Here is a 22,499-nt window from a genome sequence, read left to right as displayed (position 1 = left end):
CACACACCACACGCTCACAGACACATACACACCTGAGCTGGCCCAGCCCTATGTATATATATGGAGATACACACACACACCCCCAGCTCTCCATTGGCTGGCCCAGCCCCCCCTTATCAATATTAAACAGTAAGGCCAGGCAGCCATTGGCAGAGGGATCTGGGAACCCCCCTGGGAGCTGGGGGTGGGGCTGGCCCTGGGGGGGGCGAAGAGTGGGGGAGCAGGGACATCTGTTCTCCATGCATATTTCATAAGCAAGAAATGGAGAGCTGGGGAAGGGGTGGGGCTGGGGCGAGATCCAGGGCAGGATCACAGATGAAACCCCTCAGTCTCCCACACCAGAGGCGGCAGGGACAGAGGCCCCCAGCAAGCCAGGTTTAAGTACCATGGTCCCATTCTTAGTCCCAGCTGGGCTTTGACAGCCCCTTCCCACATCTCCTTTTCCCTGGGAAAAAGGCTCTCCAAGATACTAACAGGGAAATCGAGAAAAGGGCAAGTGGACAGCACGAAAACACAGAAGAGGTCCCTAGAGTCCTTGCCCTCACCAAGCTCTCATTCTTCGTAAAGCTGGTTCCCACCAGCCCCTTTGCCAGGCTGCCTGTGGCTACTGTTCAGGCCCCTGCCCTCGTCACCCTGGGACTCAATCACCCCACACCCTCTTATCCCAGACTCCAGCCTCCCACCTACACAATCACCAGGGGAGGAGTGGGGTCAGATTCCTGACACAGATCCTACAAGGAGTTTTTCTAGGCTGGCTGGCCCAACCTGACCCACTGGGAATTGGGAGGAAAGAGGTAAAGGCTAAAAGGAGCAGGATACAGGAGTGCCGGGAGAGGAAGAACCAGGGTTGGAAGGACACTGGAGGAGGAGGGCAGGGCACCCAGGCAGGCTTCAAGCATGCTGGGGCATCAAATGAGCAATAAGAAAACTAGCTACAAAATCATATGCAAATGGGCATTGATTAAGTTCACATCAATAGCTCAGCTGCCTGCAGCCTGTATGTGCATGTGCGTGCGTGTCTGAGTGTGTGTGTGTATGTGAGTGTGTGTGTGTGTGTGTGTGTGTGTGTGTGTGTGTGTGATACAGGGTGGCAGGAGCAGGGAGCAAGGGAAGCACAGAGGCAGTGGGCTACATTTCCGTATCTGAAGTTCTCTTCCCCACTCAGCTGTTGAATGTCTTCATTGAACCTCTGTGAATATCCAGAATGAACCACGGCTGGGAGGACTCCAGAGACGGCTACAGTGCTACAGTGAAGAAAGCTTTGTTGGCTGTGTGACCTTGGATGAGTAACTCAACCTCTTGAGCCTCAACCTTCCTTTTCTGTAAAATGGGATTAAATATAGCTGCCGCTTAGGTTGCCACGGAGATTAAGCCAGATAATGCATGTAATGGGTCTGGACCTTAGTAGGAGCACAGTCCCCCTGCAGGCTTTTGGAAGATTTGTCATTTCCCTGTTGCTGATCAACCTTTTCTGGGCTTTCTCCAGGGTAAGGCATTCCCTAAGGGGAGTCCTGTAATTCTTCCCCAAGCTCCCTCACCCCCAGGTCTAGGAGGTGCCAACTCCCACCTGGGCAGGCCCAGACAGGTGCCCAGGCGCCAGCAGATTGGCTGAGCTGGAGGGGAAAGGAGGCTTGAGGAGGGGGGCTGGGGGGCAGGGGATCAGGTGGCATCTCAGTTCTTGCATCATCATTGCCATGGTGCTGATTAAAAACCAATCTCTACCTAATGAGCCCCCAACAACAACAATCCTACCTCCCCCACCCTGTTGCCCTCCACCTCATCCAAGAAAATTGGGAGACAGAGAGACTCAGGAGAGAGGGCCATGGAGGAGAGGAGAGATACGGAACAAATGGGAGATGGAGAAGAAGCAGAGGAAATGAAGGGGGAGACGTGGGGAGATGTCGAGACACACACACAGAGGAACAAGATGAGAAAACAGAGTCATGAGGTTACAGACATTGGGAAGATATAGAGAAACGGGAAGACTCGTTATGGGGAGATGGAGACGTAGGGGAGACAGAGAGATAGAAGAGAGAAGATGGGAGCAGAATTGCCAGGTTGCCAAGGCTTTGTGGAAGATTCGGGGATGCAAGATACAGGGGGATAGAGACATGGGGAGAGACATGAAAAGAGGAGATGGTTAGGGAGACACAGACCTGGGTGAATTATGGACGTGGAGAAAATACGGATATTCAGGGTACTGATACTGGGAGAGGGTCCTGAGGGAATCCCCAACACAGGGTAGAGATATACAGACATGTGGGAAGCAGAGTGCAGACAGTTGTGAGGAAACAAAAAAATTTCTGGAGACAGGGAGACAAGGAGGGGAGACATGACAAACAGCTATAGAGATGAGGGACTGTTACTGAAATGGGGAGGCCTGGCTCCCCAAGGGTGAGACATTGAGAAAAACAGAAGCAGGACCTGGAGAGACAGTAGAAGCAGAAGGGAACCATGGTGGGGTGGAGATGGGAGAGAGAAACCAAATCCTTGTTCCCAGCCTCCCTCCTTTTAGGCAGTGCAGCTCAGATACTTCAACCCTGCAACCTCCATCCTTGAAGCACTCAGCCCAGGCTGTGCCCAGTGCAAGCTGAGGGTTGATGGTACATGGGGGTGGGAGAGTGCTCTGGGACCACCTCTGTCTGCCTCCTCTGCATCTGTCATTCCAGGGTCCTGGACTCTGGGGCCCCCAGCCCCAGTGTTCACTCAGGGATTCAGTTTTTGCACCTAGGGGGTGTAGCTAAAAAGGACATAGCGTGTGATAAAGAGGAGGAGCTAAAAGCATGGAGTGGTGGGAAGAACTACTAATTCTACTGAACTTGGGGCCAGTAGACCTGGGTCCAAGTCCTGGTGACCTTGGACACATCATTAACCTTTTTCTTTTGGCTGCGCAGCTTGTGGGATCTTAGTTCCCCAACCAGGGATCAAACCCAGGCCCTTGGCAGCGAAAGAATGGAGTCCCAACCACTGGACCACCAGGGGATTCCCTGGACACATCATTAATCTTGACTGAACCTATTTTGTCATCTGTGAAATGGGAAAAACACTGCCTTCCTCGTAGGGCTTTTGTCCCACCGTGCGTGGGCAAGTGCTAGGTACCCCAAACCCTTACATTTGTGCAGTGATTCAAAGGTGGCAAGAAATCGTCCATGCATGTATATGAGGCATGATGATTGAGGGAGGCTGGGGAGAGCTCTGAGGTCAACTCAGGTTGCCAGCAGCTCCAGGCCCCACGGGGGGAGGAGAACCCTGGGAGTTGTGTTGGGGTCTTTGCTGTAAGCAGGGCAGGAAGATGGGGAGGGGGTGGGAGGATGAGTGTGGCTCTGTGGTTTATTGTTATTTTGCATTTGATAGGCGTTCAATTTTTCAGATTGTTACTCCTCATCTTTTTTCATTGCCACACTGCCTGCCTGTGAGGTAGATGGTGGGGGAGGGAGGTTGGGATGTAGGGAAGACATGGGGGCAGGGGGCCTGGTCCTTGAGGGTGGGGGCAGGGCCTGGAGGAGCTGGGAAGCCGTGGGTTTGGCAGGAGAGGGGGTGACATATGTGGGGAGCCCTGGGGACCCAACCAGGCAAGCGGCTGGCAGAGAGAGCAGACGGCATTAACCCTCACTGTGCCACACTGCGCGACCTGTCCCGGGAGTGGCCCGGGGCGGGGGTGTTATCATGTGTGTTCTGGGTCACAGGAGCTCCTGGGCAGGATCTGTTATGTTCCTGGGAAGCGCTGGCTCATCTTGGATCTTCTTCCCTCTTTGAAGTTCCCTCCTCGTCTGCTTCCACGTGTTCCCCCTCAGTCTGTCTTTCCCTGTCTCCACCTCTCTGTGCCTCTAGGTGACAGCGGGTCTCCACAATCTGTCCCCCTCTCTGCCTCCAGCCCGGCTGGAAGCCCCTTTTCAGCGCCAGGCCCTGAGCCCTCTCTCACCCCCGGCCCCCTAGGCCTTGTCGCCTTTGTCTCCTAAGGCAGCCTCTCCTTTCTTCTCTCCTCTCTGCTCACCTCTCCCCAGCTCCAAGCCCATCCCAATCTCATTAGGCCTCCTCCGACCACTGCCCCCCCACCTCTCCTCCTCCCTCCCCCATCCATCTGTCTTCCCCGAAGCCCTCCTCTTTGTGTCCACCCATCTGTCACCACCAGCTCTGGGCCCACTCCCCCCACACACACACACCCGCCTGGCCTCTCTCCCCTCAGGCTCAGCTCCCTCAGAACACTCCCAGCCTCCTTCCCTCCTTCAGCCCATCAAGGATTGCCTACTTCCACTTGCCCTTCACTCCTTTATTCTTTTTCCAGATACCCTCTTTCATCTCTGTTGTTCCTTTTTCCCCTCCAGTTTCTCTAACTCCTCCTCAGTTGATTGGGCGAGAGACGGGGGACTCTAGGGTCCTGGCCCCCAGCCCCTGAGCAGCCAGCCAGCCGGAGCCAGAGGCTGGTAATATTTACTTACAGTTGCATCATCTCCTCAAGCCTCCTGAGATGCCCCCTCCACTCCTGTCCCACGTTCTTCTGGTTGGGAACAGGGGCTCCAGCTGCCCCTCTCAACAACAGGAGTGTGCCAACTCCTCTACCTTCTGAGTGTGGGACTCAGAAAGGAATCAAAATCTGACCTGAAGCCCACATGGACCCTGACCTTCCAAGGCTCTCTGCTTCCCAAACTCCCACGAACTCAACAACTCCCACCAAGCTTTTTTGAGGATGGGAGGCTGAGTTTCAGGATGGCTTTTCTACCACATTATGCCACTACCCGCAGTCTACTGTCCCTGGGTTAGAGGGCAATCAGTGCCCCCCAGGCCTCCCTCTCCAGTGGGAGAACTTTCTAACTACCTTCAAAAGCTCATGAATTGGCCAACCCTTCAAGCCAACCCCTGCCCTGAGGGGTTTAGGATGAAAGGGAGAAGGGAAGAGAGGCTGACTGTCAGAGCAGGGCGGGGCCTCAGACAGCAGCCTAGTCTGACTCCACTTTGTGCAAATGAGAACACTGGGGCCCAGAGAGGGGAGCGCCCTTTCCAAAGTCACACAGAGCATTGGAGGCACTCCAGAAAATCTGGTCCTGAGCTCTTCCCACAGCAACATGAAGCTTCTCCTTACTGGCCCCACCCAAAGCAAACCCTCCATCCTCTGAACTCGGGTAGAACTTTTTATAGCACTGATTTTGCGTGGAACATATGCTGCCTGGCCTGGTTATTTATCTCGTGTCATGTCCCATCCTGCCATCTAGACTCTGGATCCTAAGTCTCTAAGGGAAGGTGCCATATCTCATACCCTTTTACGATGCTGGGACAGAGTGACTTGCCTGTAGTCAGGCTCAATAAATGTTTATTACCACTGTAGCTGCCAGTGCAGATATAAGAAATGTTCCAGTCTCTGCTCTAATATGCTGTGTAACCTTGAGCAAGCCACGTCACTCCTCTGAGCTACTGTTTCCCCCATCTATCAAATGAGTTAGACCATACACACAGTTTCTCAGGGCTTATCATATGGTCCCTGGAAGAAACAAAGTCCTCTTGAAAAAGGTGGGATCTCGGTACAGAACACCAGACTCTGGGTGAAAATATCTCCTCCCAGGATGTGCCTCTGGGATGTGGGAGACAAAAAAGAGTAAACCCTTTACTCAGAGAAGCTGGGAAAGAGAAACCAGCTAATAGGAAAGCCTTCGGTGCTAGTCTCGAGGGACCAGGTGTCACAAGAGGTAGAGACAGGACAGACTGGGTCCTGGAGCAGGGTGGTCTGTTATTCAACAGTCCACGTGGGTTGGGTGGAAGAGAAGGTGCCGTGAGAACTAGCAGTGGGTAGGAGTAGGGAGGGAGGGAAGCCCTGTGGGCAAGGGAGGAGCTGGAAAGTGACAAATTTCAGAAGGCGGCACAGAGGTAAGCAGGGCCTGGAGCAAGCAGGAAGAGGGAGGCTAACGAGTTAAGTCTGTGGCCCTAAGACGCTGCTAGCCAATCGCATGCGGTCTCCAGGACACAGGAGGTGGCTGGGGAGGAGTTAGACTGTGGTCTCAGAAAGAGGGCCCCAGTGGGTCATCTGGGGGTCTATCGCCCCTTCCATGGAGCCTGGTCTCCTCAGGAGACATGTTTTTTGGTTTTTTAATTTCTTTTTTGGGGGGGTGAGGGTGAGGTAAGGGTAGCATGGAAGGCGGAAGACAAGCTGGTGCTGACGATTCCTCCCTAGGAGGAGACCGGAGGACAGAAAACCCTACATCCTGTACCCTTCTCTTGCCCACCCCATGCACTGATTCTGCCTAACCCTCTGCTTCCCTGTTCAGCCCTCTCACTGGTTCTCAGCCACTTCCTCACTTCCAGAAGCTGCCAGCAGGATGAGGGAGCTTAGTGCTCTGTCCACTGGGAGACCTGTTGGCCGAGGGAGGCATGGAGTGGGCCCAGGCGATGGTGGCAGCTGTGCTCAACTCCCGCCAGCACAGTGCACAGCTTCTCCAGCTCAAACTGGGAGGGGTGTGGTGGAGGGGAAGCAGCAGGGTATATTTCCACATCCCAGAACCCCAAACATGCCCCCTGAGAGAACTTGGAGAGAAACCTCGAGAAAAATCACCTCCTCTCAGCAGTATTTGAAAAGGTAGTCTAATCAGGAAACTAAGAGGAGTGCTTGGGACTCTGAAAATGGCCAGTTCTTTTCCATCTCTGCTGTCTTTAGGCACGTTGGAGAAAGGCCCTTGGCCAGCAGCAAGCGGAGAAGGCTGGCTTCAGGCGCCACTCTTACGGGTTCGCGTCCCCCCTCAGCTGACTCAGCCCCTGCCCATCATCTAGCAGTTCTGCTATCCTCCAGAATTCTGCCTCTGTGAAGACCCAGGGAATGAGAATATCGCCAAAGAGCAGAGATTCTCTTTCTAGAAGGGTCCAAAACTACTCGTTTTGGTCTACAAAATGCCCACTGACAGCACAAACCGCTTAGCATGCCACCCAAGGGCCTTTGTGACCTGGCCCCAGCCTGCCTGCGTATCCCTAGGGCTCGGGAACACTGAACCACCTACCATTCTCAAGCGTGAGCCATGCCTTTTCTTGGCTCTGTGCTTCCACACCTGGTGAGCTCTAAATCACCACCCAAGTGCCTCCTCCTCTCTGCAGCCTTTCCAAATGTCACCCCCACTGCCCTGAATCCCTCCATGTGCTACCAGAGCACTCTGGAGAGGCTGCGATTTCTCCATTTACTACACCTAGTTGTGAGTGTATGTTTCTCCCTTTAGCCCAAATGTGAGCTACTCAAGGGTCAAGGCTGCTGTATTCCCTTCATCTCTGGACCCCAGCCCGGGCCTCAGATAAGGAAAGAAATGTCTGTCGAATACAAAGTGGGAAGAAACCGTGCTAACGTCGCTCTTGTAGAGGGAAACCAGGATTCCAGGGCTCCACAAGGAACCCTTCTGCCAGAACTTCCATTGTTTTTGACAGAGCTTTACTACTTGGGCTCTCTGGGGACTCAGAAGAGAGCATGTGAGGTTACGGTTCCACGACTCCAATCTGGGATCACTGAACAAGGGGGCTCAGGAAGAATAACAGATAATGGTACAGGACATGTGGGAGAGTCTGTTTTAATGAGACTCGTTATTTATATATTTATATACACGTACACATACACACACAAAAGGAGAAAAGAAAACAAAAATAGATATTACAGCTTAATAAAAATTACAACTGAGCACTGTGGGCTGGAGGTGGGATACCCACCCAGCAGCACACCCACCCTGATGTGCCATCTGAGGGCCTTGAGACAGGACAGCAGGAGGGAGACAGGAGGCTCAGCCCACAGATGGCTCCTGTCCTCCTCAGGGCTTCCTTGCAGTTTGCTCCTGGCATTCACCCCTTCATGTCCTTCCTGGTCAGGAAGGGGGCGAGGGGTGGGGAGCAGAGGGAGGTATAAGGTGGGACGGAAAGAGAAGAGGGATCCTGAAGAAGGGGAAGTTAGGGCAGGTAGCTAGGAGTCAAAACAGGAGCAAGAAGCTTCTATTTGTCATCCCAGGATTTGGCAGGGGTGAGGAAGAAGACACGGGGAAGGGGAGATGGGAAGGGGAAGATGGGGGTGGCAGGTAACTCGTTTCTCCCTCAGTCTCTTTTGGGCAGTTCCACTTTATGTTAATGTCAGTCCGAGCCAGGCCCAGAGAGGTTCCAGTGACAAACTAGTGGTTTATGTCCCAGTGGGATAGATGATCTAGGAAGTGAACTGCAGAGCTGGCAGGAAAAGCTGGGGTCCTCTTCAGTAAGACACAGATCCTGGTTCCCCGGGAGCAATGAAAAGGACATCGGCTTTGGCATTGATGCAGTAGGTGACGACAAGAGAGAAGACGAGAACGCCGAAGCCCACCATCAGGGTGATAAACTGCAGGAGGGGGTGGGCAGGGAAGGAGAAAGGTGCTCTCAGAACTCGGTGTAGTTGTGGATAACTGTTTGGGGCAGGGAGCCAGGGCATTGGAATTCCAGAGCCGGCTCCAAGCACCAAGTACTGAGCAATCACAGGCAACGTCTCCCCAGTCTGGGGACTTAGTCTCCCCATTTGAGGAGTAAAGTACCTCTGTCCTTGCTTCTGCCTTTTTTACTTAGATTTTAAGCATCCAGAAGGTAGGGCCCATGACTTTGAGTCTCTTGTGGCCAATTACGTGACTGACTCACTCGTGACAGGTGCTCAATAAGTTATTAGATTGACTCGTCCTAGCGATGGCTGGTGGACATACCGGATGGGAGTGGAGCTGCGGAAGGGCTACATAGGGTCCACAGGGGAAGGCATATCTCTTTGGGTCTCCATGGGAACATATGTCCAGAATGAACACATACGCAAACTATCAGTGAAGACAAGCTTCCTAATGGCGCATGCTGGCTGACCAGGGACAGATTTGCAGCAGGTTTTTGTGGCAAATCTGGGGCAAATGGGAGATGGAAGGGGATAAGAGACAAGAGGCAATAAAAAGAGGTCAAATAGACCTCTGCCACCTCCCCCACGCCCCACCCTCCCCAACCCATGTCTCACCTCCAGCTCTTTGCTGGCTATCAGAAATATCCGGGCGCGGATGTCTTTCCAGCGGCTCTCAGTCCATGTAGAGTATTCAGTAGAGCCCCACTGCTTCAATTCAAAGGCAGGGGACAAGGCCCTGGCGAGTCGTGCCGTGGAACGCACACACCGGGGAAGTCGGTCTGTCTCGTTGGAATTCAAAGGGCCCTGAACCCAGGCGTACTCGTGCAGCTGCACAGAAGACAGGCCACAGCAAACGGGCTGACAGGATCCTCTCTCTCTCACTCTCTTTACCCTCTAGATGGTTCGTTTTTACCCAGGCTACTGCCTCTTCAATACTCAAGTTCAAAGGGCTGCATCCCTCCACCTCTCCATCCCAATCTCTTGGGTCCAATTGGGCCTAGGAGATCCACCAACTTTCCCAAGGGAAGGGGACCCTTGGGGCGCCTCCAATGTCCACTACCACTCACATCCTTGTTTTCAGTGGGGACTTTACTCGGATCCTGGCACTGCTCTCGGGTAAGGTTGATCACCTTGCCAGTCAAATTTGCCAAGGCATACTGTACAACGTAAGTGGTGTTGGTGGGGCTGGAGACGGCGATGTAATGCTGAAGAGGCCCGTCACCTGACCGGAGACCACAAGGGAAGGGAGGATTTGGTGGGTGGAAGGTGGGGTGCAGATGGGCAGGGATAGGAAGAGCCCAGGGATAGGCAGGAACCAGAGAAGAGAAAGTTAAGAGAAAAGGATCCAATATCAGGAGGAAAAAAGGAAAACGGGGGGAAGAAAATAGGAAAAAGGAGAAAGGAAAGATTAAATCAAAATGATGACTTTTTCTCTATCCTTTCCCTTCGTTAAGGGTCCCATCGCACATCAGGTGCTTACCCAAGTAGGACCTTAGGTCCGGCCTGAGGATAGACTGGAACCACGAGTTGTTGGCTCTAACCAGGAACCCATAGAGCAGGCGGGTAACCTAGGATTGGGACAGGGAATTCCTTAGAGCCCAAGGAAAGAATTATTAGTGGAGATCCAGTCATGGGGTAGGAACCAGACTGGCCAGACACTGGGGTTGGGGAGACGGTGGCTGGTCACAGGATGCAGATGAGGCTCACCCGAGAGCTCTCTGGGGCATCAGTGATCCTCACCTGCACATCCAGGGCCGCTGAATGCCAAGGTTTGGGAAACTAGGCAAGGGACCGGGATAAAGGATGGGGTAGCCTGCTGTGTAAACAGAGACAGAAAGGAGCCAGGGCCCACTTGCTCTTACCGTTTGGGGATCGGCCTGAATGGTGTGGCTGAAGTTGGTTCCTCCTGCGAGCTGGTACAGTGCACGTCCCAGCACCGTGGCCACACCTGCCAGAGCCTGTAGTAGGTGAGGAGGTGGCTGAATGGCCCAGGTTCTCTGACCTCCAACATTAACATGCCAGCCGTCTGCACTGTGTTCCCCATGCTCCCACCCAGCCCGGGTGGGTGCTACCTTGGCAGTGTCTGTCACAAAGTTCAGGTCCTCTTCAGGGCTCTGCCCTTCAGGGTAGGTCACATTAATGTTCTCAGCAGTGTCGTAAATGCTCTGGTAATAGCTGCCAGAAAAGCCAGCATGAGCCTTGGCTGCACTCAGCCAGGGCCCTGCCCTTTCCTCCCTCAACTGTCCCTTCTGCAGGAACTTGGGATCTCATTTTTCCTCATACAGGGAGGAGGAAAGAGAGAAAATCAGGATTCCATATTGAAGAAGGTGTAGAGAATGGCAAAGTAGGAGCGTGGGAGTGCTTAAATACAAAGACTCGTCTGACCGACAAGACAGAAAAGGTAAATAAGATCACAATGCAGGAACCGTTCCTTCCTGGGAGATCTTTAAACATAAGAGACACTTCCGTGTCATTTGGGTTGGAGATACAGGAGGGTGGCTAAGACGACTCTCAGAGAACCCTGCCATATGTTATCAGAGCAATCATATGATCGTTTCAATGTACATCCATATTGAAGGTGGCTGGGAGTAGAGGGGGACGAGCAGGTCTGTCCACAAATATGTAACACTACACTGGGTCAAACCACCCTGATGCTCCTTGGGAAGCCCCAAGGAGACAGATCTTAGAAGAGAAGCTAAGAGGAGAGTGCTCCCGGCCTCTACCATCACTGAATGCCTGCCCCCCCCACAGAATCAAGACAGCCTCATGGCCAAGTCCAACATATGTTCAAATGATGAATCACCCCTCACCACAAAGTGATACAGAAGACAGGTTTGGAGAAGAGAGCTGACCCTATGTATCAGAACCGTCACGGCCCTAAATAAATGAGAAGGTGCTGTTGGGTGGGGGCTGGAGAACCAGAGCTTATGCATTTTTACTCAGAAACTCACTTGGCCTGTTTTGAGAAGGGAAGGGAGGCTGGGGGCTTAGCAATCCAGCCTGAGTCAAGCCCCCCGTTACCCGAGGCCTCAAGTTAGGGGCAGTTTAGGGGTGCCTAGGACCAGGAGAGAGGTGACTACCAGGGCCTCACCCCTTATTGCTGGAGCCCCCTCAGCTGTAGGGACATTTTTACACCCACACTGAACCACGTGCACTTACCACATGGCAAGAACATGTTACATTTCACAGAGTGTGAGTACTGTCTGTGGCACCCTTGGGCGGGCCATAGGCACCCTTGGGCAGGTCATAGAGAGCAGGGACAGCTATCTGTGCTCCAGCCAAAGAACCCCCAACATCATTCCGGTGCACGTTTGAGATGATGCCCTCTGCTGGCAGCCCTGGGGAACTCAGGCCCCTGGAGAGCTTTGGAGAGGTGGAACCACAAATGAGGAGGATTGTGCTAGGAAAGGGCTCAGGGTGAGGATGTTTTCTAAGATGAAATGTCAAGTCAAATGCAGGGACCAGGTTAGATGTGAAAAAGACACTGAGCAAAGAACACAGATTGACCTGAGATTTTGGCGAGGGTCGTGTGGGAACAGGGGCGAGCAGTGATCTCTCTTGACACAGAGACATTTCTCTCTATGGACCTCTGGCTGCAGAATAGATTCTCTTCGGGAACAAAGAGGATGCAGGCTAGGTGACTCTTACTGGTTATGGAAGACAGCAGAATGGTCAGCAAGAACAACGCCAGAGATGTTTCGAGCTCGAAGAAATCGCTGCAGAGAAGATGGTGGGAGAGGCTGGGACCGACTCAGCCTCCTGAGGACTACAGTAGGGACGCCAGCACCGCTCTTCTCCAGGGTGGTCAGGAGCTCCTCCACCTGGGGGATGAGGGGCATTAGCTGATGGGACGCATTGGGGACAGGAAGCAGGAAGAGGTCTCTCTTAGACCTGAAACACTCTCTTCTTCAAGTCCCCAACCTGTTAAGCAGCCCTAAATTCTCCTAGATCTAAATCCTTCAAGCCTTTTGGGATCAAGGCTCTCTGAATTTTCCTGCAGCTCCCACCATCCTGTTTAAGTTACGGCACAGAGAAGTAAGAGGCCTGTGGGTTCTTTTTTTTCATATTTACAGGTAAACCCCACTGTCCTCAGGACACTGTCTTATCCTCAGCCGATGTTTTACTTATTATTTGCTGTGTGGAACTGGAGGAGCAAAAAATAATACAAAACAATGCTGAATGCCACACCAGTAGTCCACTCTGTAGGGGCTCTAAGAAGCCAGAGCAGGGATGACACTGAAGCTGGCATGGCAGGAAGAGGACCTCAGGGAAAAAACAGACCTATTTTGAGGGAGAGAGGGTCTTGAACAAGAAGTGAGGAAAGTGGAAGACGGTTTGGGTAGGGAGTCTTACACAGCCAGGATGAGGAAGGGCAGCCAGGACAGCTGGGTCCCTGGGGCAGCAGGAGACAAAGGAGGCACTCACACCCTGTCCTTAATGGGCAGTGATAGTTCGCTAGGCACCGAATGATCAGAGAACCATCCATCTCAGGGAACCAGTAACAGGAGCTGAACTCATGGTTTTTCCCAGGGAGCTGTAACAGCTGGGGTGTTCACCCTTTGGCCAACACCCAACCTAAGGTCCTGTTTCACAGGCCCTGGAGGCTGGTGTGGATAGGGCCAGGACGAGAGGGTGCCCATATTCTAAGCTGTTGAAACGGGAAGTGAGGGGAAGAGATGCTCAGATTACCTGGTTCTGTACAGTTTCATTTTTCTGAGACATGGGGTCTGTGTGCATCCAAAGCTCTAGTGAATTTCTTAAGGCCACCTGAGAAGATGAAGAAGCAACATTTATAATTAGTCTCCCATTCTGGCCCATATCGGGGAGAAAAGAGTGGGATCAGAAGTCAAGGGAAGAGGTGGTGGCACCTGCAGTGGGCACAAGAGAACAGCAGAGGTGAAGCTTTAGGAGGTAGGAAGGAAGGGGTGGAGGATACATGCTGCACACCTGTCCCAGCTCCACGAATGAGTCAATGTTCTCTAACTGCACAGGAAACTTGCCATTTTCCATATCATAGACCATTCTTGAGCTGCCAATGTAGTCAAAAGTTTCCTGAGGGGTGGAGACGGGTGGGAAAGGGAACAGAGATTCCAAAGTGTTAGGGCAGCCTCAGTGCCTTGGGGCCAGATCATCAAAGCTGTAGGTACAAAGGTTATTGTCCGTGTCATCTCAACTGCTGGCCAGCTTAGTCACGTGACTCTGCCCTCCTCCCTACCCCAGCTCCCAGCTGTGGCTATGCCTCACATGTATGTGCCACAGGACTTCTCAAGCCCAGACGTGGGGAGAGCAGCCTAAGTGGAGGCCCAAGGCGAACATCAGCTGTTAAGTGTCTGCTTTTTGCTTCTCCCCCACCTCCGCCGACTGAGCCACGGCTGCTGTTCCTTTATCCTAGGGCCAGTCTGTGGTGGCAGTGGGGAGAGGCAGGAGCCTCAGGGCTCCTGGGTGGAGGTGGCAGGGAAAGGGTCCAGAGAATGTAAAAGAATGTCTCAAATAGACCGTATCCGTGGGGAAGTGAGGGAGTTGGCATTATACCAATTCCAGGTCAGGGTGCAAAGGCTTCCTACAGTGGGGGAATCTGAAAGGGAGACACACATAGACACATCCAGAAGCTCTCTGGTGAATAACAATTAAGTTAAGTGCTGAGATCTTCGCCAAACAATAGCCACTCCCATCTTCACCACCCGCTCCTTCCCGGCCATCCCACCCCAGCCAAAGAGCCCTCACCCCTTGGAAGAAGACAAACATGACATTGCGGGGCAGGGTGGTCACGTCGGGTGCCTTCTGCAGAGCTTCGGCTGCAGCCAGCTGAGTGACGAAGGAGGCAACGGCACTTTCAGCCCCTGGGGCCACATTCCAGAAAAAGGAACGACTGTCCAGCTGGGCATGGCAGACAAGGCAGGGGAGGTACACTTTGAAAATGGAAATTTGGGGCAGGCCCTAGTCCCCCTCTCCTGTTCTGGCCAAGAAAATATTCATGTCCTGCGGCGATGGCTAGAACCCCAGAGTCCCACAGCCCAGATCCCTCTCCATCTGAGGCTCCCCACTGTAGCAACTCAGACACCTGATATGCCCAAAACAGGCCTGCCTGCCTGCCCTTTCTGTGCCAGCCCTGCCCACCCTGATCAGGGGCCAACACTCACCCGGGTGGCAGCCACCACAACCTTGTCATCGGGCTCCAGCGTCTCGGAGGTATTTACAGGCTTAAGCATGCTCCATACGTTGTAGTCGGACAGGGGGTCACAGACGATTTCTGAGCAGGACACAGACAGTGAGAGATCAACAGGTAAGGGAGAAGGTAGCTACAGAGAAGGTCCAGAAGACCTCTCTGTAAGTCATTTTCTGTCTCCACTCTTCCACGTTGGTTTCTCTGCCACCGTCCACTTCGGGGACAAGCTGCCTCGATTGCGTAGAACTGTTTCCACTTCTCCCACCCAGTGCTCCTTACCTGTGCCCACTCTGTCCTGATAGTGGTCTCGCCCACATTCCCTGGCCTGACCCCTCCTCCCCACCCCAGGGCACCCAGCTCGCCTCGGATCTGTCCTACCTGGGTTGATGCTGAAGGAGCTCTGGATGAAGCTGCGTCGCATGCAGGTGACGGTGCTGACGACGGCGTGCATGTGTGAAAAGAGCTGCATGGCGCACAGTGGGAAGGCCGGCACTGAGCCGTTCTGACTCAGGTTGTGATCGCGGTAGCACTACAACGGGAGATGAACCCTGATGAGGCAGCTAGCTGTGGAGTCCACCCCATACCTCCCAGAAGGAGGAGGGCCCAGCTCCATCCTTAAGCCATTCCCACATCTGTCCCTGAGCTACAGTTGTCCTGGTACAACCACAGGAGCTATAAGGTCAAAGAGAAAAACTCACCAAGAGGTGCCAAGGGGCACAGAGTCAATGACTTAGCTGGGGCAGATGAAATTACCCTATACCAAATGGCCTGCCCCAATTTGGAGCTTCAGTCACTGCTCCTAATGTGATTTGCTGTAAAGAGCACCAAATTGGGAGATGAAAAATGAAATTCAAGACAGCTTGCGCATCAACTCACCATGTAACTTTGGACAAATCTCTTAACTGCTCTATGTATCAAAATTAGAGAACATTAGATTAGAATTAGAGAACATTAGAGCTAAAACGAATTTCAGAAATTACTGAATTGAATCTCTCAATTTCTAGTCCAATGCTCTTTCTTACCACACTAAAGGTTCTTAATCAGGGCTCTATACCTTATCTCATATTAAATATTCTTTATGTTTTCTTCCAGTCTAAAAGCCTTTAATGCTATAATTTCAGGCAGGAGAGACAGGGGAATGTGAGAAAAATAAACCTCTTGGCTCTTCCTGGAGCAACTGTCTTTCAGAGGGTGTACTAGTAGAATGAGGCTCTCTCTAAACAGGAGAAGAGCCTAAAAAATAATTCTCTTTCTAAGTGGAATTGCTAGGAGCTGGCAGAGTCATTACCTGCTTAATGACATTGGTTTCATTTTCATCTTCAAGAAGGAAGATGGGGAAACTGAAGTCTTCATAAGCCAAGCCATCGCCCAGGGAGTTCCATGCTATCTCTCTGCAGTGAGCAAACTCTGGCCCATAGGAGTTGGAGTAAACACCTGAAACGGAGGACAGGGGATAGGATGTTGGGACACCAAGCACTCAGGGACCAGGTAAGGAAGGAGGGCTAGGATATCATAGGATTGGGACTAAGAGTTCTGAAGGAGGGGGTGACTCAAAGAAGCAAGTATCAAGCTATCATCACCTACAGTAAAACAGACACTGGTATCAGGGAGCCCTAAGCTGGGCAGTTAGGGATCTGAGCATGTGACAAAAAGGGAGGATGGAAGGTAAGCAGAAGAAAGGTGAGCAGGAGAGAGAAGGGATGAGTGGTAAAGACAAAGAAACGAATCTTCTGTTTGGGAGTCAGTTGCTCACACTATACACAGACAGACGCACACCTCTTCCCAAGCCACCCAAGATGTGAGAATGAAGCAACAATGAGCTTTGGGTGACAGCAGGCTACCCTGATCCCTTGGGGCTCTTACCAAACCCATCATTGGGACACTGCACACTAGGAGAGAAGCCTGAGGCAGGACTGGGCTTGGCTAAAGACACTGCAAGACCAGCAATTCGGCTGGTTCTCCCCTTCAGCTTCTCCATCAGATTCCTGGAATAGGGTGACAATGCCATGAACGAAGGTAGGGAGGTTATCAGGCAGCCCGACATCCTGCCCCCTAGGATGGAAACAAATGGGGAGTTAGGGGAATCAACACTGTCGACTCATTTCTTGTCTTTTCGGTCTCTTAGCTTCTGAGTGAGAACCATGACCTGATCTGAACTCAGGGCTTAATCTCATCTACCCTGTCTCTGTGCACCCCTTCTTCCTCCCTGGGGTCCTTATTCAACTAGAGCTCTACTTACAAGGTCACTGAGATGATTCCTTTTAATGGCCCATCTTTTCTTCGGAGGATCACTCCACCCCCTGCCCTGATCAGACCAGGGCAGCCAAGGGAAGTTTTCACTCACAAGTGTGAGGATTGTTCACTGACTCTTCCCCTCTCTGGACGCATTTCCTCAGCAGGAACACAGAGTTCTTACCTGGTAAAGAGCGTGCCCTCCAGCAGAACCACATAAGGGGGGTTAGGGCCATCGGTCAACACCCACTGTAGGTCTTCTTCCTTCTGTACTACGTGGATAACCCCTGTGTCCCCACTAACGGAAGCTGCCAGAACAGAATGGGTCAAAATAAAGCACCCACAGCTGACCATTTTGACTTTGCTTCACTGACTCTGCAGATCATTTATCCCCCCAACAAAATGTCACAAGACGTTGCGTTAATGCAGCCAACTCTGGACTGGAACTGAAAGGCTGAATTGCCCTGGCTTCATTTGAAGGCTACTAGGAGGGAATAGAGGACAAGAGAGGCCCGAAGTCTACTCATTAGAGGCCTTGTTTGTTAAATGTCAGAAAGGCTCTACGATCTTCATTTTCTTGCCCTCTTCCCTCAACCTCATTTAGCCATGTATACAAGATTCTGTAACAGCAGACACCAAAGTCTTTACACATGCATTTTCTCCATGAAAAGGCAGGCTCTAGATCTCAAGCTTAGAGTTCTAGCACTGAATCTTCCTTTTTGAAAACATATGTGTAGATTTCCTTGGCCTCACAGCCTCCTTGGATCTCCATTCCTTTGCCCTATTTGGAAATGACTTTACTTGCTTTGGGCCAGTTTTGGGAAAGGTTAATCAAGAAGTTCAAGGAGTTCTGTAGAATAGTTTCCCAAATGATGGGCCTTGAATAGATTAGGTGTGCTGATATCTAGTCCTCTCATTGTTGGGGACCAAGGGTTTCCAAAAACCCTATACTGGTCACCCCAGGCCAGGAACAGACTCATTCATTACCCCAGGATGCTCTACAAATAACATTTTCTTTTATTTTAAATATTTGTTTATTTATCTGGTTGCACCTGGTCTCAGTTGTGGCAGGCAGGCTCTTTAGTTGCGGCATGCACATGGGATCTAGTTCCCTGACCAGGAATCGATCCTGGGCCCCCTACATTGGGAGCTCAGAGTCTTAACCACTGCACCACCAGGGAAGTCCCAAATAATATTTTCTATATGTTTCATGACAAAGACTGGAAGGCACCGCTTTAGAGGATGGACGATCCAGTCCAGAATGCCTTGAGTTCTATGTAGCAATACCCCTCAAGTCCCTAGTGATCCATGTAGAGACATCCTAGGGTCTCCCCACAAGTTTTCTCCCCACTCAAAACTGGATGTGTTACTCATAAATTGTTTTAGAGCAGTATTTCTCAACCCTGGCTACATATCAGAATCACTCTGGAGTTTTAAAAAATAGAGATGCTTGTGCTTTACCTCAGATCTACTCAATTTAAATCTCTAAAGGTGAGACCCAAGCATGTGTATTTTCAAAACACGTCACATGGTCCTTTATTAGGCATGAGAATTATGGCTCTAAACCAAGACACTGGAATACTTGTAACTTACAAGAGACAAAAACCACAGGTACTTTTCAGACTGCCAGCCACACAGAATTTTTCTCCTATAGGATCTGGTAAAAGCTAGATATAGAAGCAGGTCCCCAACATTCAACTAAGTCATATATAGCAAATACTTCGTAAGTTCATGTTGATAGTGATAAAACATAGAGGAAAATCAGAATCTGGAATAACTTTGGTAAAGATTTAACTACCAAATGGCAATTCTAAGTAAAACAATAGACAACAGTGCGTGCCACAGCACTTAAAACACAAGAAAAGAAAGCTCATCTGGCAGATAAAAAATATGTAACTTCAGCTCCAAGGAGGACAGGAAGAAGACAAGCTATAACACAGGCCTGAAAAAACCTGGATTGGACACTGGGTTCCCATTGGTGACTGTGTAGTCTTAAATAACTTGCTTACTTTCTCTGGTCCTTCAATGAGGAGGTTTTCCACCCCTATTCATCTCATACTGTAGGAAAAGAGTAAAAAAGGAAAGAAAGGAAGGAAAGTAAAGAAAGCTACAGATAGCCCCTTATGAGCACTTTTAAAAGGGTCCAATAGAAACAGAGCATCAGAATCAGAAAATCAAATCTAGGTCTTTCTCTCCAAATTTAAGCGGGTGTAGCTTGCTCAGGATGGACAGATATGAAGACTTAGAAATAAGTATGTTGAAAAGGAAACAAGATCTTAATGAGGAAGTGGCCAGAGTCCAGCCCCACCCCTTTCGTCTCTCTGTATTAGCACCAGGCTTATCTCTAGAGGCTACTGCTTTGCTTCCCACAGGGCTGCTCTAAGAACATGCAGCAGAATGACCCATTCCCAAAGGGGATATCTTAGAGCTCAGCTTCAGGAGGATGGGGGCCTAGCCTTTTGCACTAGAGTGGGGTTCCAGCAAGACCGGCAGTCTGATCTCAGCCCACACTGGAGCTGGCTCCCTTCTACTCACAAATCTAGTTTAAGAACAAAGTCCAGGGACCTCCCTCGTGGTCCAGTGGTGAAGAATCCACCTTCCAATGCAGGGGACGCGGGGTCGACACCTGGTCAGGGAACTAAGATCCCACATGCCGCGGGGCAATTAAGCCCGTGCGCCACAACTACTGAGCTCACACACCTCAATGAGAGAGCCCACGCGCCACAACTACAGAGCCCATGTGCCTTGGAGGCTGCACGCCACAACTAGAGAAGAGAAAACCCACAGGCCACAACTAGAGAGAAGCCTGTGCACCACAACAAAGACCTGACGTGGCCAAAAAAAAATAAATAAAATACATAAATTAAATAAATAAATATTAAAAAACAAAACAAAACAAGGTCCAACAAAAATTTAATTTGGGACTGTTTGGAACCAGTTAACCTACTCCCAGTATTTCCTGTAGTAAGGATATGGACAATTAATGTAGAGTATAGCTAGGGGAAGGATGGCTAGAAAACTAGTAATTGCCACCTTGAGCAAGTCCTTCACTTCCCACTGTCTTCTTTTCTCCAACCAAAGTGGAAGGTTTCAGACAATCACACAGTCCTGCTGAGACCACACTCAGCATCATCAATAAACACCTATTAAAGGCAGTCTGACTTTCAGCTTTGTGCACTTATATTCTAACCATTTTTACAGGAGTAAATAAATTCGGAGGTAACCAATTTGATGACGAAGAAGTCGAGATCTGACTCTAAGTTTCCTGCATCCCTGCAAAACTACATTCTGACAAAGCTACTATCCACAGAACAAAATCTGAAGATAACAGGTTAAGCAGCAAAGGAACTAGGGATTCAGCCTTCAGATTACAACTTTTTTCCCTCTTAAATAGTTTTATAACCATACCACATTGACAGGGTAGCCTGTCTTGGAACACATTTACAAAACATAAAGACAAATCTAAATCCTTTACTATTTCCTTTTGAACTACTTGGTTTCTCAATGCCTTCTTCTTCAAAGAGATCACTGCCTTAAGGAAGCCCATTTTGGTTCCAAAAAGAGCATTCAGAGTGCAGGTGATGAGTGGACTTCATAGAATAAGAGGCTTTTACTCCTTAGAAAAGACTATAACTTTCTACCTAACCAACTGGGTGGTTAAGAGTCCTGGTTTAGAACTTAGACCACCGGGGCTCAAAGCCAAGCTTCATCACTTAATAGCAGAATGATCTGGGAAAAGTTACTACACTTCACTAAGTCTCAGTTTCATCATTTGTAAAATGGGGGTAATAACAGGACCTACTTATGGGGTTGCTGTGATGGTTAAATGAGATGTACATGTAAGAACCTTGTATGTAGCATTTCCTAAATGTTTGCTCTTATTAATTATCTCACCTGGTTTGACAATTGGTTCTCTATCACCTACTACCCACATCGCCTAATTTGTGTGCTACGACTCCCAAGCAGGACTTGGATTATTATACCTAGGGCACAGACTGAAATATCGATAGCCACGAACACAAATCCCAACCTCAACTCACACTGGCAGCCAATCTGATGAGTAGCATTGAGCAGACGGACACAGGGAGCTGTTTTATTTAAGGGGATGTAGATCTTCTTCTCCACTGAGTTTCCTTCACACAAACCTGATCAGAAGATAAAAAGTGTTAAGAAGAAATTGAGAGACATTGGTACTAGCCTCTATCATGTCACAAATTTGTTGTATGGCTTGAGTATATCATACTTTCTAAAATGGGATTAGTGTCTATTCTTCTCACCTCTTGGGCACATTATTGGAACAAATAAATGCACCCAGCTATGTACCACAGAGTTACTACAAATCATAAAGCAACTGACATTGAAGCTAAAAGACAAAAAACTTGATTTGTCAAAGGAAAGGCATTTAACCTCAGGTGTACCTGCTTCTGGTTGCATGGACAACCACACTTCTGCTTTTCTTTTCTGTATGTACATGACTAATTAGTTAATAAATGAGTGCCAGTCTAAGAATATAGATCACAACAGCAACAAAATCTTCTTGAGACATTTTTCCAGGGGTCTGAATGGAACTGGGAGAAAACTTATGCCAAACACGCTGTCAGTTAATTTAACATCAGTAAGTCATTTGTGTGTGCCCACAGTGTGAGGCAGCTAGTTTCTCCTTTGGGGATTTTTAAAACAAACAATCTCAATTTGGGGAAAGGTATCGTCGTGGTTATAAACAGGCATGTTTGTATTTTAGGGCTTGACCAACTAGAAAAACATATACCAGAAAATAAATGGGTGTAAGCAAACACCTGTGCACATTATAAATGGCTAAAGTTTCTTGAATCATTATTTCACGGCATAGACAGTTAAGAGAACTAATATCTTACCTTAGTTTCACTTTATTGATGGGACAAACTGAGGTGAAGGACAGGGACGCGGGTTTACGGTGGAATAACAGAGAAAGAAATAAGGCATTTACCTTCCTAAGCGCCGCAATGCACCCACAGAACCAAGCGCTTTGATCTTAAAAGTCTAAACGCACTGGGAAGAAAGCTGAACGCTAACACCTGTCCTTTCTGATTGTGCGTGGGGTGGCTGGGACCGTGGGGGAAACGAGATACCCGGACAAAGTAGGAGAAAGCGGGGCTGGAAGTCCAGGAAGAGGCCTGGAGGAGGAAATTGGTTTACACGACGTGCCGCGGGGGAGAAGGGACCTTCAAGTCCAGGCAAAGGGGGAACTTCTGTCGTGGGAACGAAAGAGAAAGAGGATTTACAGGGTGGGGGGACGGAGGGGCTGCGGGGACCAGAAGGGAGACGGCAGCGCTCGGGCCGGCCAGATCCGGAGGATTCTTCTTACAAACTGGAGCTCAAGGGCCGGGTAGGTCTCACCTGCCAGTAGGACGCAGAAAGACACAAGGCGAAGGAGACTCCGACTTCCCAGGTCGGCCACATAGCCGCCCCCATCCGTGGCCATCTTGCGTCTCGGTTGAGCGGAAGCCCTGGTTCCCTCCTTGTCCGGCAGTGGCCTCTCTAGGCCAACAATGGCGCCGTCTCTGTGGCCCGGAGCTCCTGGGGCCGGAAGTTCGTGTCTGGGGAACTTCCGGGAGTAGCGGCTGAGGGACGCTGACGTGGAGGCAACCAAGGGACAGCAGGGAGTGTCAGGGCTCGGATTAACAGGTTGAAGCCGGAGATCTGAAGGATGCTAACCAAATTCGAGACCAAGAGTGCGCGGGTCAAAGGTAATGGAGATTAAAAGGGGGAGAA

At 50.4% G+C, this 22,499-nt stretch overlaps 2 protein-coding genes across 5 annotated transcripts in view; one reads left to right on the top strand and one right to left on the bottom strand.

Annotated features, from left to right (window-relative positions):
* Positions 1 to 7,519: 7,519 nt before the first annotated feature.
* Positions 7,520 to 22,209, bottom strand: NCSTN (nicastrin; the record flags this gene model as incomplete). 3 transcript variants are annotated; one of them, XM_079697031.1, is made up of 17 exons in its annotated part: positions 7,520 to 8,320; positions 8,966 to 9,178; positions 9,418 to 9,572; positions 9,831 to 9,918; positions 10,213 to 10,308; positions 10,423 to 10,525; positions 11,999 to 12,171; positions 13,040 to 13,117; positions 13,298 to 13,402; positions 14,075 to 14,227; positions 14,491 to 14,600; positions 14,895 to 15,045; positions 15,805 to 15,950; positions 16,380 to 16,501; positions 16,933 to 17,056; positions 20,789 to 20,893; positions 22,125 to 22,209. In XM_079697031.1, 17 exons carry the CDS (start codon positions 22,207 to 22,209, stop codon positions 8,198 to 8,200), a joined length of 2,130 nt encoding a protein of 709 aa, XP_079553157.1. In that variant the 3' UTR covers positions 7,520 to 8,197. The 3 variants fall into 3 exon arrangements, with proteins under 3 accessions (XP_079553157.1, XP_079553158.1, XP_079553159.1); XM_079697032.1 differs by lacking the exon at positions 8,966 to 9,178; XM_079697033.1 differs by lacking the exons at positions 14,075 to 14,227; positions 14,491 to 14,600; positions 14,895 to 15,045.
* A 225-nt stretch (positions 22,210 to 22,434) lies between these two features.
* COPA (COPI coat complex subunit alpha) overlaps positions 22,435 to 22,499 on the top strand; it is a gene marked incomplete at its 5' end in the record, with an annotated part of 50,199 nt that continues 50,134 nt past the window's right edge. For both annotated transcript variants that reach the window (XM_079697237.1, XM_079697236.1), the window contains one exon: positions 22,435 to 22,474. In XM_079697237.1, coding sequence (XP_079553363.1) covers positions 22,435 to 22,474 — 40 coding nt within the window. The remainder of the gene's footprint in view (positions 22,475 to 22,499) is intronic.

The sequence above is a fragment of the Hyperoodon ampullatus genome (genome assembly GCF_949752795.1).
Source record: "Hyperoodon ampullatus genome assembly, chromosome: 2".
Classification (NCBI taxonomy): Eukaryota; Metazoa; Chordata; class Mammalia; order Artiodactyla; family Ziphiidae; genus Hyperoodon; species Hyperoodon ampullatus.
This window is presented reverse-complemented; position numbering and strand designations above follow the sequence as displayed.